This window comes from Mytilus galloprovincialis, chromosome 7 (assembly GCF_965363235.1).
Source record: "Mytilus galloprovincialis chromosome 7, xbMytGall1.hap1.1, whole genome shotgun sequence".
NCBI classification, from domain to species: Eukaryota; Metazoa; Mollusca; class Bivalvia; order Mytilida; family Mytilidae; genus Mytilus; species Mytilus galloprovincialis.
Genome location: NC_134844.1, coordinates 14,952,758 through 14,968,766, shown reverse-complemented (window position 1 = coordinate 14,968,766; position 16,009 = coordinate 14,952,758). Strand labels below are relative to the sequence as shown.

Sequence of the window (16,009 nt, the reverse complement as noted above, 5' to 3'; positions counted from 1 at the left end):
TATTAGAAGTTAAGTTTGGATTAAAATTTCAATACAATAATATGCTTGGTGAAAGAATAGAAGAGTTTCAAACAAACTATTCAGCTGGCTTTGAAACCCCCTAAGGGTATACAGGGATCTCCATGGCCTGTTTAACGATGGAGCCCCGCCATCGTTCAAATGTCTTGCGCCATCATCAAATGACTCGCGCCATCGTTAAATTGTCTTGCGCCATCGTTAAATTGTCTTCCGCCATCGTTCAAAACTTCATCGTTTTTTGTAACCCAACGCCATTTTTTTATCAATTATAATCAAATGCATGTAATTGCATAACCCTTAGGCTTTTTATATTATAATCCAATACAGTTCTAACGCCTGATGGATATCCGGATTAAGATCGCTAATTACTTGTACCTGAGCTTGTACAGGTAAATCAACAAACCAGACAGGAGAATACTATCTGAGGATAAACGATCCATTTGTCGAAGTAATCAACTAAGTTTCAGCAAATGATTATGATCATTTAGATTAAATAAATAAATTAATAAATGAATCCAGTTACAAAGAAAACAGTTTAACAAGTCGAACACGTGCTTTATTTTGACTTACGCAATCAGCATCCCCCTTTTTTAAGAAGTACAAAATAAGACGCAAAACAGTAAATATTATTTCATCGCAAATAACTCGAGTACTGCTGTAACGATAATTTAGAATTACTTTAAAAGTTTAAAAGTAAAAACTTAAAAAAAATCCTGTAAAGAAATATCGTATCTAAATTCCGAATTCATTTCGTATATTACAATCAAATTGATACATCCGCGTTTCCGGTTTCTATTCAGACTCGAAAGATGCATGTTGCACAGCATCAATTTTTCCAGATAAAGTCATTAAAAACCTTTTCATTTGTCAACGTTTGCTTTACAAATCTCTTTAACCTTTTACATAACCCGTACGAATTGTTTTGTTGTTGCTACATATCAGCCATACCGGTAATGGGCTCTGAATTTGACAGTGTCCACGAAAAAAAAGCTCCACATCAGATGATTTTTAACCCCCATAACAATTACCAAAAATAAAAGAAATCTGCATGGGGACCTTCATGACAGCTTTTGGTAATTCTCGACTAAGGGGGGACCATGAAGACTTGGCATTTGAATGGTTAAAAACGGCAATAAATGAAAATATTGATACATGTACTTCTAATTCTATAATGAAAATTCAAATAAATATAATTTAAATAAGCAATGAATTAGCATGTTCACCATTCCTTGTATGGAGGGATAAAATACTTCCGATCACGCTACACTGTACAGCGTAGACAAGGTTTGTAATGGTGAAAGTTCCTCCATGGTTCAATTTTCATCCATGGAGATCCCTGGTATAACAAATAGTAGTGTCAATGAAATCTTAATCTATACATGCATATTGGTACATGTCTGAAAGACTTCCACAAATCTGACACTATTGTATCGAGTAAAGTCCAAACAAGGTTTAAATATGAAAACATTAAACCATGTCAAATCATATATACAGTGATTAAAAGTGTGTTGACAAACTTAAATGTTGAGTCTTTTGTACATTATGGGAAAAAAGTGAATTTTATTTATATTTGGAATAATGCAAATTTTTATTTAAATTACATGACATTAGTACTGCCCTTTGATAAATGTATCTTTAAATATGTATCATCTTGTGAGAAAATAGAAATTTGTATACGCAATCAATTTTCAATTATATGCTTGGCCACACTTAAAAATATTTTTGGTTTGCCCAAACCCTACCCAAAGTAGAGACAGTGGGTAAGTAGGTAGGTAGTTTGTTTTTTTGATTTTGAAAAAGAGAAATGGAAGTGTCAGATGCTTTTTTTGTCATGCAGATCCGATGAAAAAAAAATATTTTCTAATCAGGGCAATAAAAGATTTTGAGTAGGCAGCTATTTTCTGGGTAGGTAGGGTTAGGGCAAACAAAAATATTCTTTTTTATGGCCCTTATGCTCATTTAGACAATATATGTATATATTACCTGCTTGTCTAACTGGCATGTCCAACTGTTCTGTCATTACAACTTGTAACAGCAAGGGAGAGAATCCTATTATCTTGTGAACCTATATCAACATACATGAATTGTGTTAGGTACATTTTTTAATTCTAGCTTAGTTGGCATTTGCTTCACATCCAGTGGCAAATATTTCATGCATGTTCAGGACAAGAACAAGGATTTACATATGAAAGTAAATTTGTAACAAAAAGATTTAAATTCTTTATAATGTTCCAATTTCTATTTTCTAAATAGTACAAAACTGTAGTTCAAGTTAAATTTGGTGGTCATGGTCTTGCAGAAAACTTTTGCAAAAGTAATTTTTGCATTTTTGCAAAAGTTTTCTGCAATCCCATGACCACGAATTTAACTGGAACTACAGTTTTGTACTATTTAAAAAATAAAAACAACTGCCACATTCACAGGTTCAGTGGAACTTTAAAAAGCTTTAAATATTAAAGATAAATCCAATTTGAATAGTAATTATATGTGAAAATAAGAAGTGGTATGATTGCCATAGGACAAATTTTGGGCAGGCACACACAGAACATGGCAGGGTTAAATTCTTTTGAAGGTGCCAACCTTCCTACTAACATGGCCCAGTGGTAATAAATGGTTCATAATCCAAATTTTATAAACATTGTGACTAGATATAGGAAGATGTGGTATGAGTGCCAATGAGACAACTCTCCATCCAAATAACAATTTATAAAAGTAAACCATTAAAGGTCAATGTACGGCCTTCAACAAGGAGCCTTGGCTCACGCCGAACAACAAGCTATAAAGGCCCCCAAAATTACTAGTGTAAAACTATTCAAATGGGAAAAGCAAAGGTCTAGATCTAATCTATAAAAAAAACGAGAAACATGTATAAAATACATAAACAATTACAGACTTGTTTGAATTCAAAAACTATAACAGAGGTGGATCCAGCCATTTCAAAAAGGGGGGTTCCCAACCCAGGATAAAGGGGTTTCCAATTATACATGTATGTCCCAATTCAAATGCATTGATCGGCCTAAAAAAAGGGGGGTTCCAACCCCTCCCCCCTGGATCAGCCACTGAATAAAAATAATATAAAAACCCAAAGATCTTTTAGTTGCCAATCAAGACACAGCTTCTGGAACAAAGTTTAATGATAACAATGCAAACAGGTCATTTAAATAAATAGCAAAATCTTTTAATGAAGTTTAATTTAAACATGCACCGTTAAGGTATCTGGGACAAATAGGCTTGAAACTATATCGTCTTTCTTTAAAAACTTGCGACTTAGATGGAGAGTTACCTCATTGGCACGTCTACCACATCTTATTATATTATATACATTGCCAGTATTGGAACAAATTGACTAGCATTCCACACAAGGACAACAGGAACAATTATTTTAAAAACATTTTAATTGGGATAAAAATTTGTGCTCAGAAGACGTCTGAATTTGACATCATATCTTAAGGAAATTAAAAATAATAATTTCCTTGTTTAGTGATATCATGTCTTAAATATCTAACATTGTCTAATGAGTAATCATTTTAAAAGCAAATTATTCAAACTGATTATTTATTAAATCAATCAAGCCAATAAATTCTCAAACATCTCTATTTACATTTTAGTATATTTTTTTATGTATTTAAAATAATGTCGATTTCAATCACTGGTTGTACCATATTCTTTAAAATGACTCAAAACTGTCAAAGCGCACATGTTGTCGGCCATTTTGGAAAACGTGTCTTGCATTTTTTTCTCACCTCGTGAAGCTGTTTCTCTGCTTGTTCTCTATTATTTATGTCCATAGTGGCCCGAAGGGCTTCTACAATGCTGTTGACTTCCATTGTATATGCTAAGGCGTGTTTTAGTTATTAAAATGGAGTTAAATTGGTCTTCTTCTGGACCAAACCAAGGTTCATGCCGGTGATCGCGCCAAGAAAGGACATCGATGACGTAAAAATTCCCAATGAAGATTTGTAAAAGAAGTTTATAACAAAATAAAATATTAGCTACATTTCAATAATGACGACCAATTAGTGAACATTATAGCTTAATAATATATATTTTTTCTAATTATTCGATTCATTAATTTTAATTATTATATTTTACGACAATATATTTCAGGTCATGACCCTTTGAACTTTCAACTTGATATTGGAAGGTGGAAAACTGTCATTTTCACGTGTTTTCAAAATTATATTACTTCACAATAATCAAGGATGTAAGTTAAATATAAACATTAATGAATTGCCAAAAAACAACCTCGCATTATATGTTATTTGTTGTAAATTGTATTTTGAAATATGTTGATGTATAAATTGTTAGAATTCCAAATAAATTTTCAAAAAATCATAAAAAGAATTTAGTATAGAGAAGTAGTTCCATATGATATAAAGCCTTTAATATTTGATTTTGTTAACTTAATTAAAAAGCAATTAAAAATGTAAGCTCTTTATATTTAATAAAGCTCTATCAAGCAGCTAACAACACTGAATCATAAACTTGTAGGGTGAGAAACACTGAAGTGGGTCTGATTGGGGTCTAAGTGTGTATTGCTGATTTTTTGTAAGCATGACACGTGGAAGTCAAACTATTGTGCCGTGATAATGGGAAATGAAGTCTATCGGGACACCAGAAATTATGAAAAAAAAGAGAATTGTTTACATACAAAGGACAGTAAGCAGGATACTGGAATCTGACAAAACAGTAGGATCTGGGATCAGAACACCCCAATGAGACTCCCACTGAAGCATGTACTTGTAAGGTTAAAACACTAAGCATGCAGATTTGTTAAGTAAGTGACAAAGCACAAATAAGCAGAAGCTCCCTTAATTATTAAAATAAAAAGCCATGCTGAAAACAAAAGCATGAAACTAAATGCAATAGACAACTTTCGAGTTCGATGCATTTCTGTCAAAAACTCTGCTTTTAGTGAACGTCATTTGTGTGTTTAGGGGCGTAGTCACTTCCATTCCAATGTTGAGCGAGTGGTTAGAAAATTATTAATTCTATATTGTACGAATTAGTCGGCAAATTGAATTCTCAAAATTGACAATCAGCATTGCTGTCATTAGGGAATTGTCATTAAGTACCTACAGAACAACCATTATTTCTAGTTTATCCTGCACAATGACGATCACAAAGACGCTTGATGAACGTAAATAGTGCAGGGATACAGGCGACCCTCTCTATCTGGTAAATGACGTCATAAAGGCGCGTATAATTGACAAGTTTTTTTCTGTGACGGATGAACTCGAAAGTGGTCTATTGTGTAGTAGAAGTGAACTGGTTTTACATGCATATAACATTGTCATGAGTTGCCAAACCAAGAATTTGTCAAGGTCCTGAATAGATTGAAAGATGATTGCTTACACAGCTTATCTGGAAGCTCATTCTAAAGTTTACCACCTGCATACTTTAAAGATTGTTAGCCATATGCAGTTGTTCTTACATTGTACATGTGATAGGGCTGCTGTATTCTGGTATCTGACAGAGTAGGTGTTTTTCTTTCAGTGCGATTAAATCATGAAGATAAGAAGAAGTCTTGCATAATAAATGGACAAGTAGTACCTCTGAATGCCTGGTATCCTTTCCCCCAAAAATGTCCAATATAAAGATGTGCTATGGTGTACAATTAGAAACACCATCAATATTTAACATGTACATTGTATAACTATTTGAACTTTTGATTCAGGATTTCTGTAAGAGCATTACAATTCTCTAAAAAGTGATAATCTTTTTAATTATGCAGGTCAAGTCACAATACAGATCACATAGACAGGTTACAGGGAGATGTCAACGAGGTAACACATCTTTTGAAGGACAATGTTGAAAAAGTTCTGGAACGTGGAGAGAAAATTGAAGATTTGCAGAATCGTTCAGGTAAATAAAACAATGTCAATGTACTTAATGTAGATGTGGCAACATTCAGTTAAATAACTAAATAACCACAAACAAGTGTTTTAAAATATTTTTTGTGTATATGTTACATATACAATGTTAGCTCATAAATATGAAAAAGAAGATGTGGTTTTATTGCCAATGAGACAACTGTCCACAAGAGACCAAAATGACACAGCAATTAACAACTGTCGGTCACCGTACGGCCTTCTTTAAGTCAGATGTTTTTGTTAAGTACATTGTCTTTTAAAAGGCTTGTAACCTTTTATATTCTGCCAATATAAAAATATGAAGATAAGATATGATTGCTAGTGAAACTACTACAAAAAATGTATCTACTAGAAACCAGTGAACAAGGACTTTAACATCTATAGGCTACTCAACAGCTCACAATAATTTACAAAACTCATGAATAATAAGATATAAAAGACCCCAGGGTTACCAAAAATGAAATGATACAAAAATAAAAAACCAACAGCCTGAAAAAGACTAAAATATAGGCATATAGAATGTGTTGGATTAAAAATGATTCAGAGTCCTCAACCTTCCCCAAATCTTGGACAGTGATTTGATAGTAGAACATACATGTTGGAACGTAATTCTAAAATCAGCTGGAATAGCTTTATGCATCAGATTTGCACAAAGCCACAACAAAAAACCCAAAATACAGAACTAAGATGACACTCAAAGAAAGCCAATTTAATAACTAATGAAAAACATATATTTTCTTGGTTTGCTACAAATTGAAATATGCATGTAATTTTTACATTACAGAGGACTTAACTGCTAGTTCCATTCAGTTTAAGTCTCGATCACGAGACCTACGAAGGAAGATGTGCTGTAAGAATTTTAAAATGACCTGTATATTGATAATAGTGATAACTGTTGTTATAGCAATAATAATTCTTGTCATTTTATGTAAGTATTTGTATTTTACTGTTGAATTCTTTTCCAAGATGAAGTGTCAGTTTGAAAGTTTATGTACTTATGAACACACAATCCCTCACCACAAACGTCTTGACATTTTTTGGAAAACAATAGACTATTTTCATATTTCTGAATTTTGACTCTGGATTATATAATTTTTGGACAGATTAAATTTTCTGTGGTATCATATTCTGGTACCAAGTCAAGTAAGAGCAACCAGAATAAGTAAAATCATATAATTGGTTTATATTGAGAGAAAAAAAAATTAAAATCCAGACTCAAAAGTCGGTAACATGAAACCAGTTTTTTGTTTACACTGGGTATCCTGTTCTATAACACAGAGTAATTGTAATTCTTAGGAGCAATCAATGAAAAGTTTGTATAAAGAATGTATGCTCCATGGGAATCACAATACTACCTAACCATTGTTACAAACATTTTATTAATTGCTCTTCTCTATTCTGATCCCAATCTGATTGGAATTACCCGGTGTGTTGATACAGTATAATCTGTATTGCAACATTTTTTTCCAATGTATCTTTTTTTTGTAAGGAAACAAATTTGAAAGTTAACTAGATGTAATATCAGTTATATTACAAATCAAACTGGCCCGTCATAGCTTGCTGTTCAGTGTGAGCCAAGGCTCTGTGTTGAAGACCTATAATGATTTATTTTTACAAATTGTGACTTGGATGGAGAGTTGTTTCATTTGCACTCATACCAAATCTTCTTATATCTGTTAGCTGTATAATATTTGAAGTCACATGTATGTACTAAGACAGCAAAATCTAAAATTTTAATTTATTATGCTTAAAATAACATACATGAGGCACATTCATAAATTGGCTTAGGGTGACATAGCTTGAACTCAACAAATGATAATAATGAAGGGATGGTTTTGTTTATAAGATTATAAGAAGTTATGATTATTATAACAAATGAAAGAAACAAAACTGATAATATTATAGAAAATGTTAAAACTTCTGACAAATCAAAAAAGTATCTGATTATGTTTACCTTTCTTAGTGAAACAAATAGAATTTCTATGATATCTTAAAACATTTTTCCATAATCAGCTTAACAATATATTTTAAAAGTTGACTTTGAAGTGAAAAATCATCATCCTTTTCAAAGTCTAAAAGTCTGACAGTAAATTTACTCTGATCTTTTTATTGTAGTCACAGTTAAACCATGGGATAAAGACTCAGGCAGTGGGCATCATAAAAATGAAACGTACATAATGTCAACCTGATCATTACCACATGCTCTTAGAGAATATATATGTATATACTGTGAGATAAAGATTTTATGAACAAATTTATCAGCATGTAACACACTTATACATGCTTTATAAGCTTTTAAATTAGTATCCTCTAATAATTACATTAGATGAATGTTTCATTATAATAGGTTATTCTTATTGGCTACACTGCAATCTCGCGTTATTCTTAATCTATTTCATTACACAATAAAATGTATCCTTCATGATGACATGAGGTCCCTAAATAACTTGCACAGGTAAATTAAATAAAAACTTGATTAAATCGTGTTTTCATGAACCTAGCTAAAAAATGTAATTATAAGTATTGAATGCTTCTTTTTGTAACTGCATAGGGTTGTAAAAGGGTTGACCATGTGCACATTTTTGAATGGCGCTTCTTGGCTTCATACAAAATGTACTTCAATCAACGCTTTTGCACCCCATTGAAGTTACAAAAAGAAGCATTCAATACTTTTAAAATAATAAAGTGTATTTTCAGAAACAAAACATAAATATGATACCAGAAATCCATAATAAATTTATTTTGTTTGTATGTCTTGATAATATATGTCATAATAACTCAGACTGAGTCGAGTATTGTAATATTTAATTGTATGTCTTGATAATATATGTCATAGTAATTCAGACTGAGTGGAGTATTGTAATATTTAATTGTAAATATGTTGTGTGAAAGAGAGAGAATAGTTTTTTCTTCTTATGACCTTTTACACTAGTAATTTTGGGGCCCTTTATAGCTTGTTGTTCGGTGTGAGCCAAGGCTCCGTGTTGAAGGCCGTACATTGACCTATAATGGTTTACTTTTTTTTAAATTGTTATTTGGATGGAGAGTTGTCTCATTGGCACTCACACCACATCTTCCTGTATCTATTTGATATGTTTAATACATTTTAATCATATAGATTTTTACTGATAGGTGTCCATGACTCTGAAGCCTTATTGGCATCAAGATTCTATGTTAGAACTGCGACAAAAATATAATTCCCCAGACTCTTTGTGAAAACCTTGAGATATTCTATTTATGAAATGTTCAGTTATATTTATTTGACCTGCTAACTTCATTGTTTTTTTACTGTTACCTTGTATATTTATACTGCAATTTATTTAGAATACATAGTATTTTTGATGTGATCTTAAGAATATCTATCCAATACAGTTTAATACTTACAAATATAGTCCCACCTTTTGTTAACTTGTTCTTGATTATAAAATAAATATTATTTTTATAATGAGGAAAATGACTTTAGTAAATGTTATTTTTTGTCATGGTTATCATTCTCACTACCTGACTAAGCTGTAGGCAATCAAGCATGAAATCAATCAAATCAAATCAATCATATATAACTGCAATATCTTTTTTATTTTATTTGAATTTTAAATGTTTTTATTTGCCATTCCTTTAATGTATAAATTGTCTTACTGGTTTCTACTTTTTGAAAAATGGCCATCTGCCTGATGTTTTATAAACACCGCTTACTTATGTCAATGTAACACTTACAGCAAAAGGCCTTGAGTATATAGGTAAAAGGAATATCTTTGGTTAGCTTTCTTGCCAGCTGAACAGTGAAATCATTATAAGGTAAGGTAAACTAACCTCCTTTAAGAGTAGACTAGTCCGACAGATAACCAATCTATCTGTCTGTAGGACTAGACTACTCAGGAAGGAGGGTATTATACCTACCAAATAACGACTTCCAAGGTTCAGCTAGCAAGCTAGCTAACCAAAGATAATACCTTTACCTACACACTAAATGCATTCTGCTGTAAACAAATTAAAATCTCATTTTGTAATTTTATTGATTCTATTACTATTCAACTTCTGTGATAATGTGCAATAAGTATATGTATATTTTTGTTTATTTATGTTTAACATAACCCTGGTATTTTGTTATTGTGAGTTTTTGTCAAAGACTTATGAATTAATGGTCCTTGATGAACTTTGCATATAATGGATGTCAAAAGAGGCTATCAGTGTGTTTTATATTTGAGGTAGCATAGCAAATTCTGTTTTAAAGATATATTCAATAAATATTATGAGAGAAAACTGGTGTAAATATTGCTTATAGATTAAAAAAAATAATGTTTGGGTTTTAGAACTGAAAAGATTAAACAAAACCTCAAAATGTGTTGTGTAATATTAATTATCAAACCCGTCACCATTGCTTAAAATGGACTTAAATTTTCCATTGAAGAGCATGTTTTTACAATATAGAGTGGGGTGCTCATATTCACCGGGGACACAATTTCACCGTTTTATGATTTTGAGGTGTAAAATCTTCAAAGGATGGCTGAAATGGAAGAAATATGCTGGTAAACTATATTTTTATAACAAATATGATAATCTATAAACTTAAACAAAATTTCGGCACAGACGAAAAAAACGGACTAGGATTTTCGGTCAATTTCCTGAATGAAAAACATGATTTCAAAGAAATATTTGTAAGTAATTCTTTGACTGATTACCCTATAAATTTCAGTTCTTTACACCTTTGAAATGTCTATAATGAAATTGATTTATATTGTTTAATGCTACAGTTTACTGGTTTTAAATAGATGTGTAAAAACAGTGAATATGTGTCCCCCTTTGACAAAACATCATAAAATTTCATATAGTCTTTAATTTAACTTTTCAGATGATTTTGTTTTAAAGAAACACTATTTCAAGCTAAGAAGATTTTGCTTTTGATATTATGTTCTTATAAAATTATCAGTATACTTCAAAAACATGAGGACCTAAACATAAAGTGCAGAAAACATGGAAACTTGTGGCGAAAATGAGCACCCCACTCTACTGAAAACTTTGAAAATTGTTTGATGTATTTATTTGTTTTAGGGCAAATGGCAATGGAATTGATATTACAAATATTTAAATGCACATTTCAATTTTGATATTAAAAGCATTATTTTTGTGTTTTCAGTTTCTCAATAATTTGTCTTGCATTTTTGTACACTGTTCAACAATCACGATGATAATTGCAGGCAAAATTTGTGAACCTGCAGTCAGTAGAATATATTAAATCAGTAAACATTTCAGCCTGAGTCAGGAATTCCTTTGAAAAATTGTTTATAAAATTGAAGAGCTAAAATGTGCTTGTTAATACATGTACATGTATTAGTATTTTAGTGGTCAGTTTTATTCGCTTGTTGATATCCGTATTTGAGTTGTCAGTTTTATTTGCTTGTTGATATCCGTATTTGAGTGGTCAGTTTTATTCGCTTGTTGATATCCGTATTTGAGTGGTCAGTTTTATTTATTACATTAATGTTTAACAGATTTGTATGCCATGCCATGGAATTTGTTTTAGATTTCTTTGGCATTATGCAATTTACAATAATGAGGGGGAGGACAGGGGTAAGGGAGACAGGGAGAAAGGAGAGGAAGGCTGGGAGAAAGGAGAAAAAGTTGGAGAAAGGGGAAAAAATAAAATATCTCTCCTTTTAAAAAATGATCTAATATTTCAAGAAAAAATATCAAAAGGAGATGTTTTATTCTAATGGGAGAAAGGAGAACGGGGGTGGATAGGAGAAGAGGGGTGGGAGAAGGGAGAAGGGTACCCCCTGTCCTCCCCCTCAATAATATATGCATAAGAATTTTATAGAGCACTCATTCATAAATTGAAAAATATCCTCATAAATTGACCTGTTTATCAATATGAAGTAAAGACCAATTTACTTTCCAAACATGCTTGCAGTTCAATAACTTATTTATAAAGTATACATTTTCATCTGTAATAAAAGATAAAAAAACATATTTTGTATTTTTCATCCTTCTTCATTTTAATTGAGCTTCAGATTTGAAAGTGTGATTATTTTTATTTTATGTTTTTATGATTTCAGTCAAAATTAAAAATAAATCTACTTGTTCAAATTTTCATATGAAGTAATTCTAAAAGAATATTATTTCCTCATGAATATACTGGGGCATTCATTTTAAAGACATTTTAACTGAAATCTATAGCTGGTGATGACAAATAAGTGTATATCGACAGTATTTTATCAATACAATGCCTTACTTATAAATATGCTAATTAGTCCAAAATACTGATTCTCTATTAAATTCATATATGATTTTTGAGCTTATTTAATAGTCAGACAATGTAAGAGTTTACTATTTTTATGGAACAAACCTCTTAGATTATTTTTTATTTTTGTATAACTTATTCTGTCATATATATTTAATGAAATAAAAAAAAATGTCATTATAACAAGCATCTTGCTTTTTGCTGTAAAAAAATGTAAGAACATGCCATATATGTTAGGACTGCTGGTCTGGTTTATATATAAAAATTAGAAGATGTGTTATAATTGCCAATGAGACAACTTAACACCAGAGACGTTGATTTAGAGAACTGCATTGCATTCGAAGTCTTGTGATAAATTTGACGTAATCGCTTACCAATGTAAAAATAATATGGAGGTTTAGACACCCGAGACTGGACACACTTCCTGAATGCCCCCACCCAAGTACTGGTCTAAGCCTTATCAGGGAGGAGATTCAATGAACATGCAGTGAGACCTCTGTTAGTGACAGCATTACTATCAAAATGAGCAACAATACCCATACAACATAGTCAGCTGTAAAAGTCCCAGAAATGACAAACATAAAACTATATGTTCATTGTAATAAGAATATGACCATTAATGTCCATATGATTTATCGAATGTCCTTGTCCTAATTTAGGATGCTCAAATGGTGGTATTAATTTCCTGGGTACAAATTTTTGTGAATAGACTAACATCTCGTGGATACTCAGTAATTTAGTAGTTTTGCCAAGGTTTGCACACAAACCTATGGAAAATATCTAATTCTTTGATCATTTGAATTGGTGGTTAACCTGTACCCACAAAATGAACAGTATTCAACAATATTTAATTCAAAAAAAGAGGGGAGCTAGGGGTTAGAACCCCCTTTTTTAACAGTTAATTCATTTGAATTGGGACATATGTATAGGAAGCTAGGGGTTAGAACCCCCTTTTTAACAGTTAATTCATTTGAATTGGGACATATGTATGGAACCCCATTTTTTATCCTCTAGTTTAAACATATTTTATTGTTCAAAACAAATGGATTAGACACAAGTTTTTCAACTTAGTTCCGTCTTCTCCATAATATACATGAATATACATTATATTTATATAGCACATTACGTAAATTTGTATTTTTCTAATAAGCATGAAGGCATGAAAAATAATTAAATAAATCACAACTATTGTTATTATAATATTTATACACAAAAAATAATAGAAACGGCTCAATGGATATCAAACGTTCTTATTTTGAGTAATCAAACACACCCAAACGATCGGTCTAAAGGGAAACACCAACTGTTACTAGTGTGTTTATCAATGACTTTCTATAATATTTACCTGTATAAGTTGTAAAAGTAACATGCAATATTGTGAATATATATAATTGTGATACGGACATTAAATTCTGACTTTAAAAATGCGGATAAAGGGATGACAAGAACATAGATGTAATGTAAGTATCGTTTTTGTATTAACTTCAATAATTGAAATCCATTGAGGCGAAACATTATGTTAACCGTTATGAACAACAAATCGATCATTCGAACAATGCATAGTCTGTACTGTAGACTAGTAAATAAAACAATAACCAGCAAGGTTGTTATCAGAGTGAGAAACGTTGAGTTTCTTTTATATATTTATGTACAGCAGAAAATATTACAAAATTGTCTTTTGTATCTAAGTTGTCATTACCAAACAATAACAAATCTATTGTAACAGGAATGTCTAAGTGGGTCAGTTCAATAAGCATAACATTTCTTTGCGATGCAAATTTATTACAATATAATAAATAGTGTTCAACACTTTCACTAGTGTACCCACATGCACAATATACATCATGTACTAAATTGGCCTTGTTTAAATCTGCGCTAAGTGCACTGCACTTGTTGCGTAGCCTTGCATGTAATATAGATAGCAGTCTATCTCCATAAAAATAGTACCTAGGAGGTTTTACATTATGAAAATACAGTTGTTGCAATTGTAACTTGAAGGAAGAGAAAGTAGGAATTTGACGAATATTCAAATCTAATTCATTCCACAATGTAATAGAAGATGGAAAAAAAGACTGTTGATAAACTGATAGACGATTCAATGGTATATTAATGTTATGTCTATTTCGCAGGTTATAATTATTAGTATCTGATACATACGGAGGAACCAATACTTGTAAATAATCCGGTGTTTGGTTATTTACAATTTTATAAAACATGGTCAGTTTTTTAACTTCCCTTCTGACACTTAATTTCTCCCATCCCGTCTCTCTATAAATAGAGTTGATACTAGCATAACATGGTAAGCCGGTAACTATACGTGCAGCTTCAGTATCCTCTATTGGGAAACCCACTTTTGAAAATGGCTGGATCGGCCCCTGTGATTTCTGGATTAATTGTTAAAAGTGTACATATTTTTGTCCTGGATGTCATATAGAATTGAGAATGGAAACGGAGAATCTGACAGAAGCAGAACTTTTATAACTATCAAGATCTATATATCTATAATTACAGCTAGACAACTCCGCACTTGCATCACTTTTAAGCTCATCTGCCTTATAGAAGTTATTGCACTTGCATCACTTTTAAGCTCATCTGCCTTATAGGAGTTATTGCACTTGCATCCCTTTTAAGATCATCTGCCTTATAGGAGTTATTGCACTTGCATCACTTTTAAGCTCATCTGCCTTATAGAAGTTATTGCACTTGCATCACCTTTGAGCTCACCTGCCTTATAGGAGTTATTGCACTTGCATCACTTTTAAGCTCATCTGCCTTATAGAAGATATTGCACTTGCATCACTTTTAAGCTCATCTGCCTTATAGAGTTATTGCACTTGCATCACTTTTAAGCTTATCTGCCTTATAGGAGTTATTGCACTTGCATCACTTTTAAGCTCATCTGCCTTATAGGAGTTATTGCACTTGCATCCCTTTTAAGATCATCTGCCTTATAGGAGTTATTGCACTTGCATCACTTTTAAGCTCATCTGCCTTATAGAAGTTATTGCACTTGCATCACCTTTGAGCTCACCTGCCTTATAGGAGTTATTGCACTTGCATCACTTTTAAGCTCATCTGCCTTATAGAAGTTATTGCACTTGCATCACCTTTGAGCTCACCTGCCTTATAGAAGTTATTGCACTTTCATTACTTTTGAGCTCATCTGCCTTATAGGAGTTATTGCACCTGCATTACTATTAAGCTCATCTGCCTTAAAGGAGTAATTGCACTTGCATCACTTTCGAGCTCATCTGCCTTATATGAGTTATTGCACTTGCATCACCTTTGAGCTCACCTGCCTTATAGGAGTTATTGACTTGCATTACTTTTAAGCTCGCCTGCTTTATAGGAGTTATTGCACTTGCATCACCTTTGAGCTCGCCTGCTTTATAGGAGTTATTGCACTTGCATTACTATTAAGCTCATCTGCCTTAAAGGAGTTATTGCACTTGCATCATTTTTAAGCTCATCTGCCCTATAGGAGTTATTGCACTTGCATTACTTTTAAGATCATCTGCCTTATAGAAGTTATTGCACTTGCATCACCTGTGAGCTCATCTGCCTTATAGAAGTTATTGCACTTGCATCACTTTTAAGCTCATCTGCCTTATAGAAGTTATTGCACTTGCATCACTTTTGAGCTCGCCTGCTTTATAGGAGTTATTGCACTTTCATCACTATTAAGCTCATCTGCCTTAAAGAAGTTATTGTACTTGCATCACTTTTGAGCTCATCTGCCTTATAGGAGTTATTGCACTTGCATCACTTTTGAGCTCATCTGCCTTAAAGGAGTAATTGCACTTGCATCACTTTTGAGCTAGCCTGCTTTATAGGAGTTATTGCACTTGCATCACCTTTGAGCTCACCCGCCTTATAAGAG

General features: G+C 32.1%; 2 protein-coding genes across 2 annotated transcripts in view; one reads left to right on the top strand and one right to left on the bottom strand.

Annotated features, from left to right (window-relative positions):
- Positions 1-3,950, bottom strand: part of LOC143082393 (importin-7-like) — a 46,113-nt gene extending 42,163 nt beyond the window's left edge. Inside the window, exons 1-2 of the mRNA XM_076258036.1 lie at positions 3,762-3,950; positions 2,002-2,083 (exon numbers count right to left, since the gene is read on the bottom strand). Of these exons, the coding sequence (XP_076114151.1) occupies positions 2,002-2,083; positions 3,762-3,845 (166 nt within the window). The 5' untranslated portion in view covers positions 3,846-3,950. The remainder of the gene's footprint in view (positions 1-2,001; positions 2,084-3,761) is intronic.
- A 175-nt stretch (positions 3,951-4,125) lies between these two features.
- On the top strand, positions 4,126-12,316 carry LOC143082392 (vesicle-associated membrane protein 8-like). The gene is made up of 4 exons (XM_076258035.1): positions 4,126-4,222; positions 5,753-5,883; positions 6,676-6,819; positions 8,007-12,316. Coding segments are annotated over exons 1-4 (351 nt in total). The 5' UTR covers positions 4,126-4,220; the 3' UTR covers positions 8,081-12,316.
- The last annotated feature ends 3,693 nt before the right edge of the window (positions 12,317-16,009 follow it).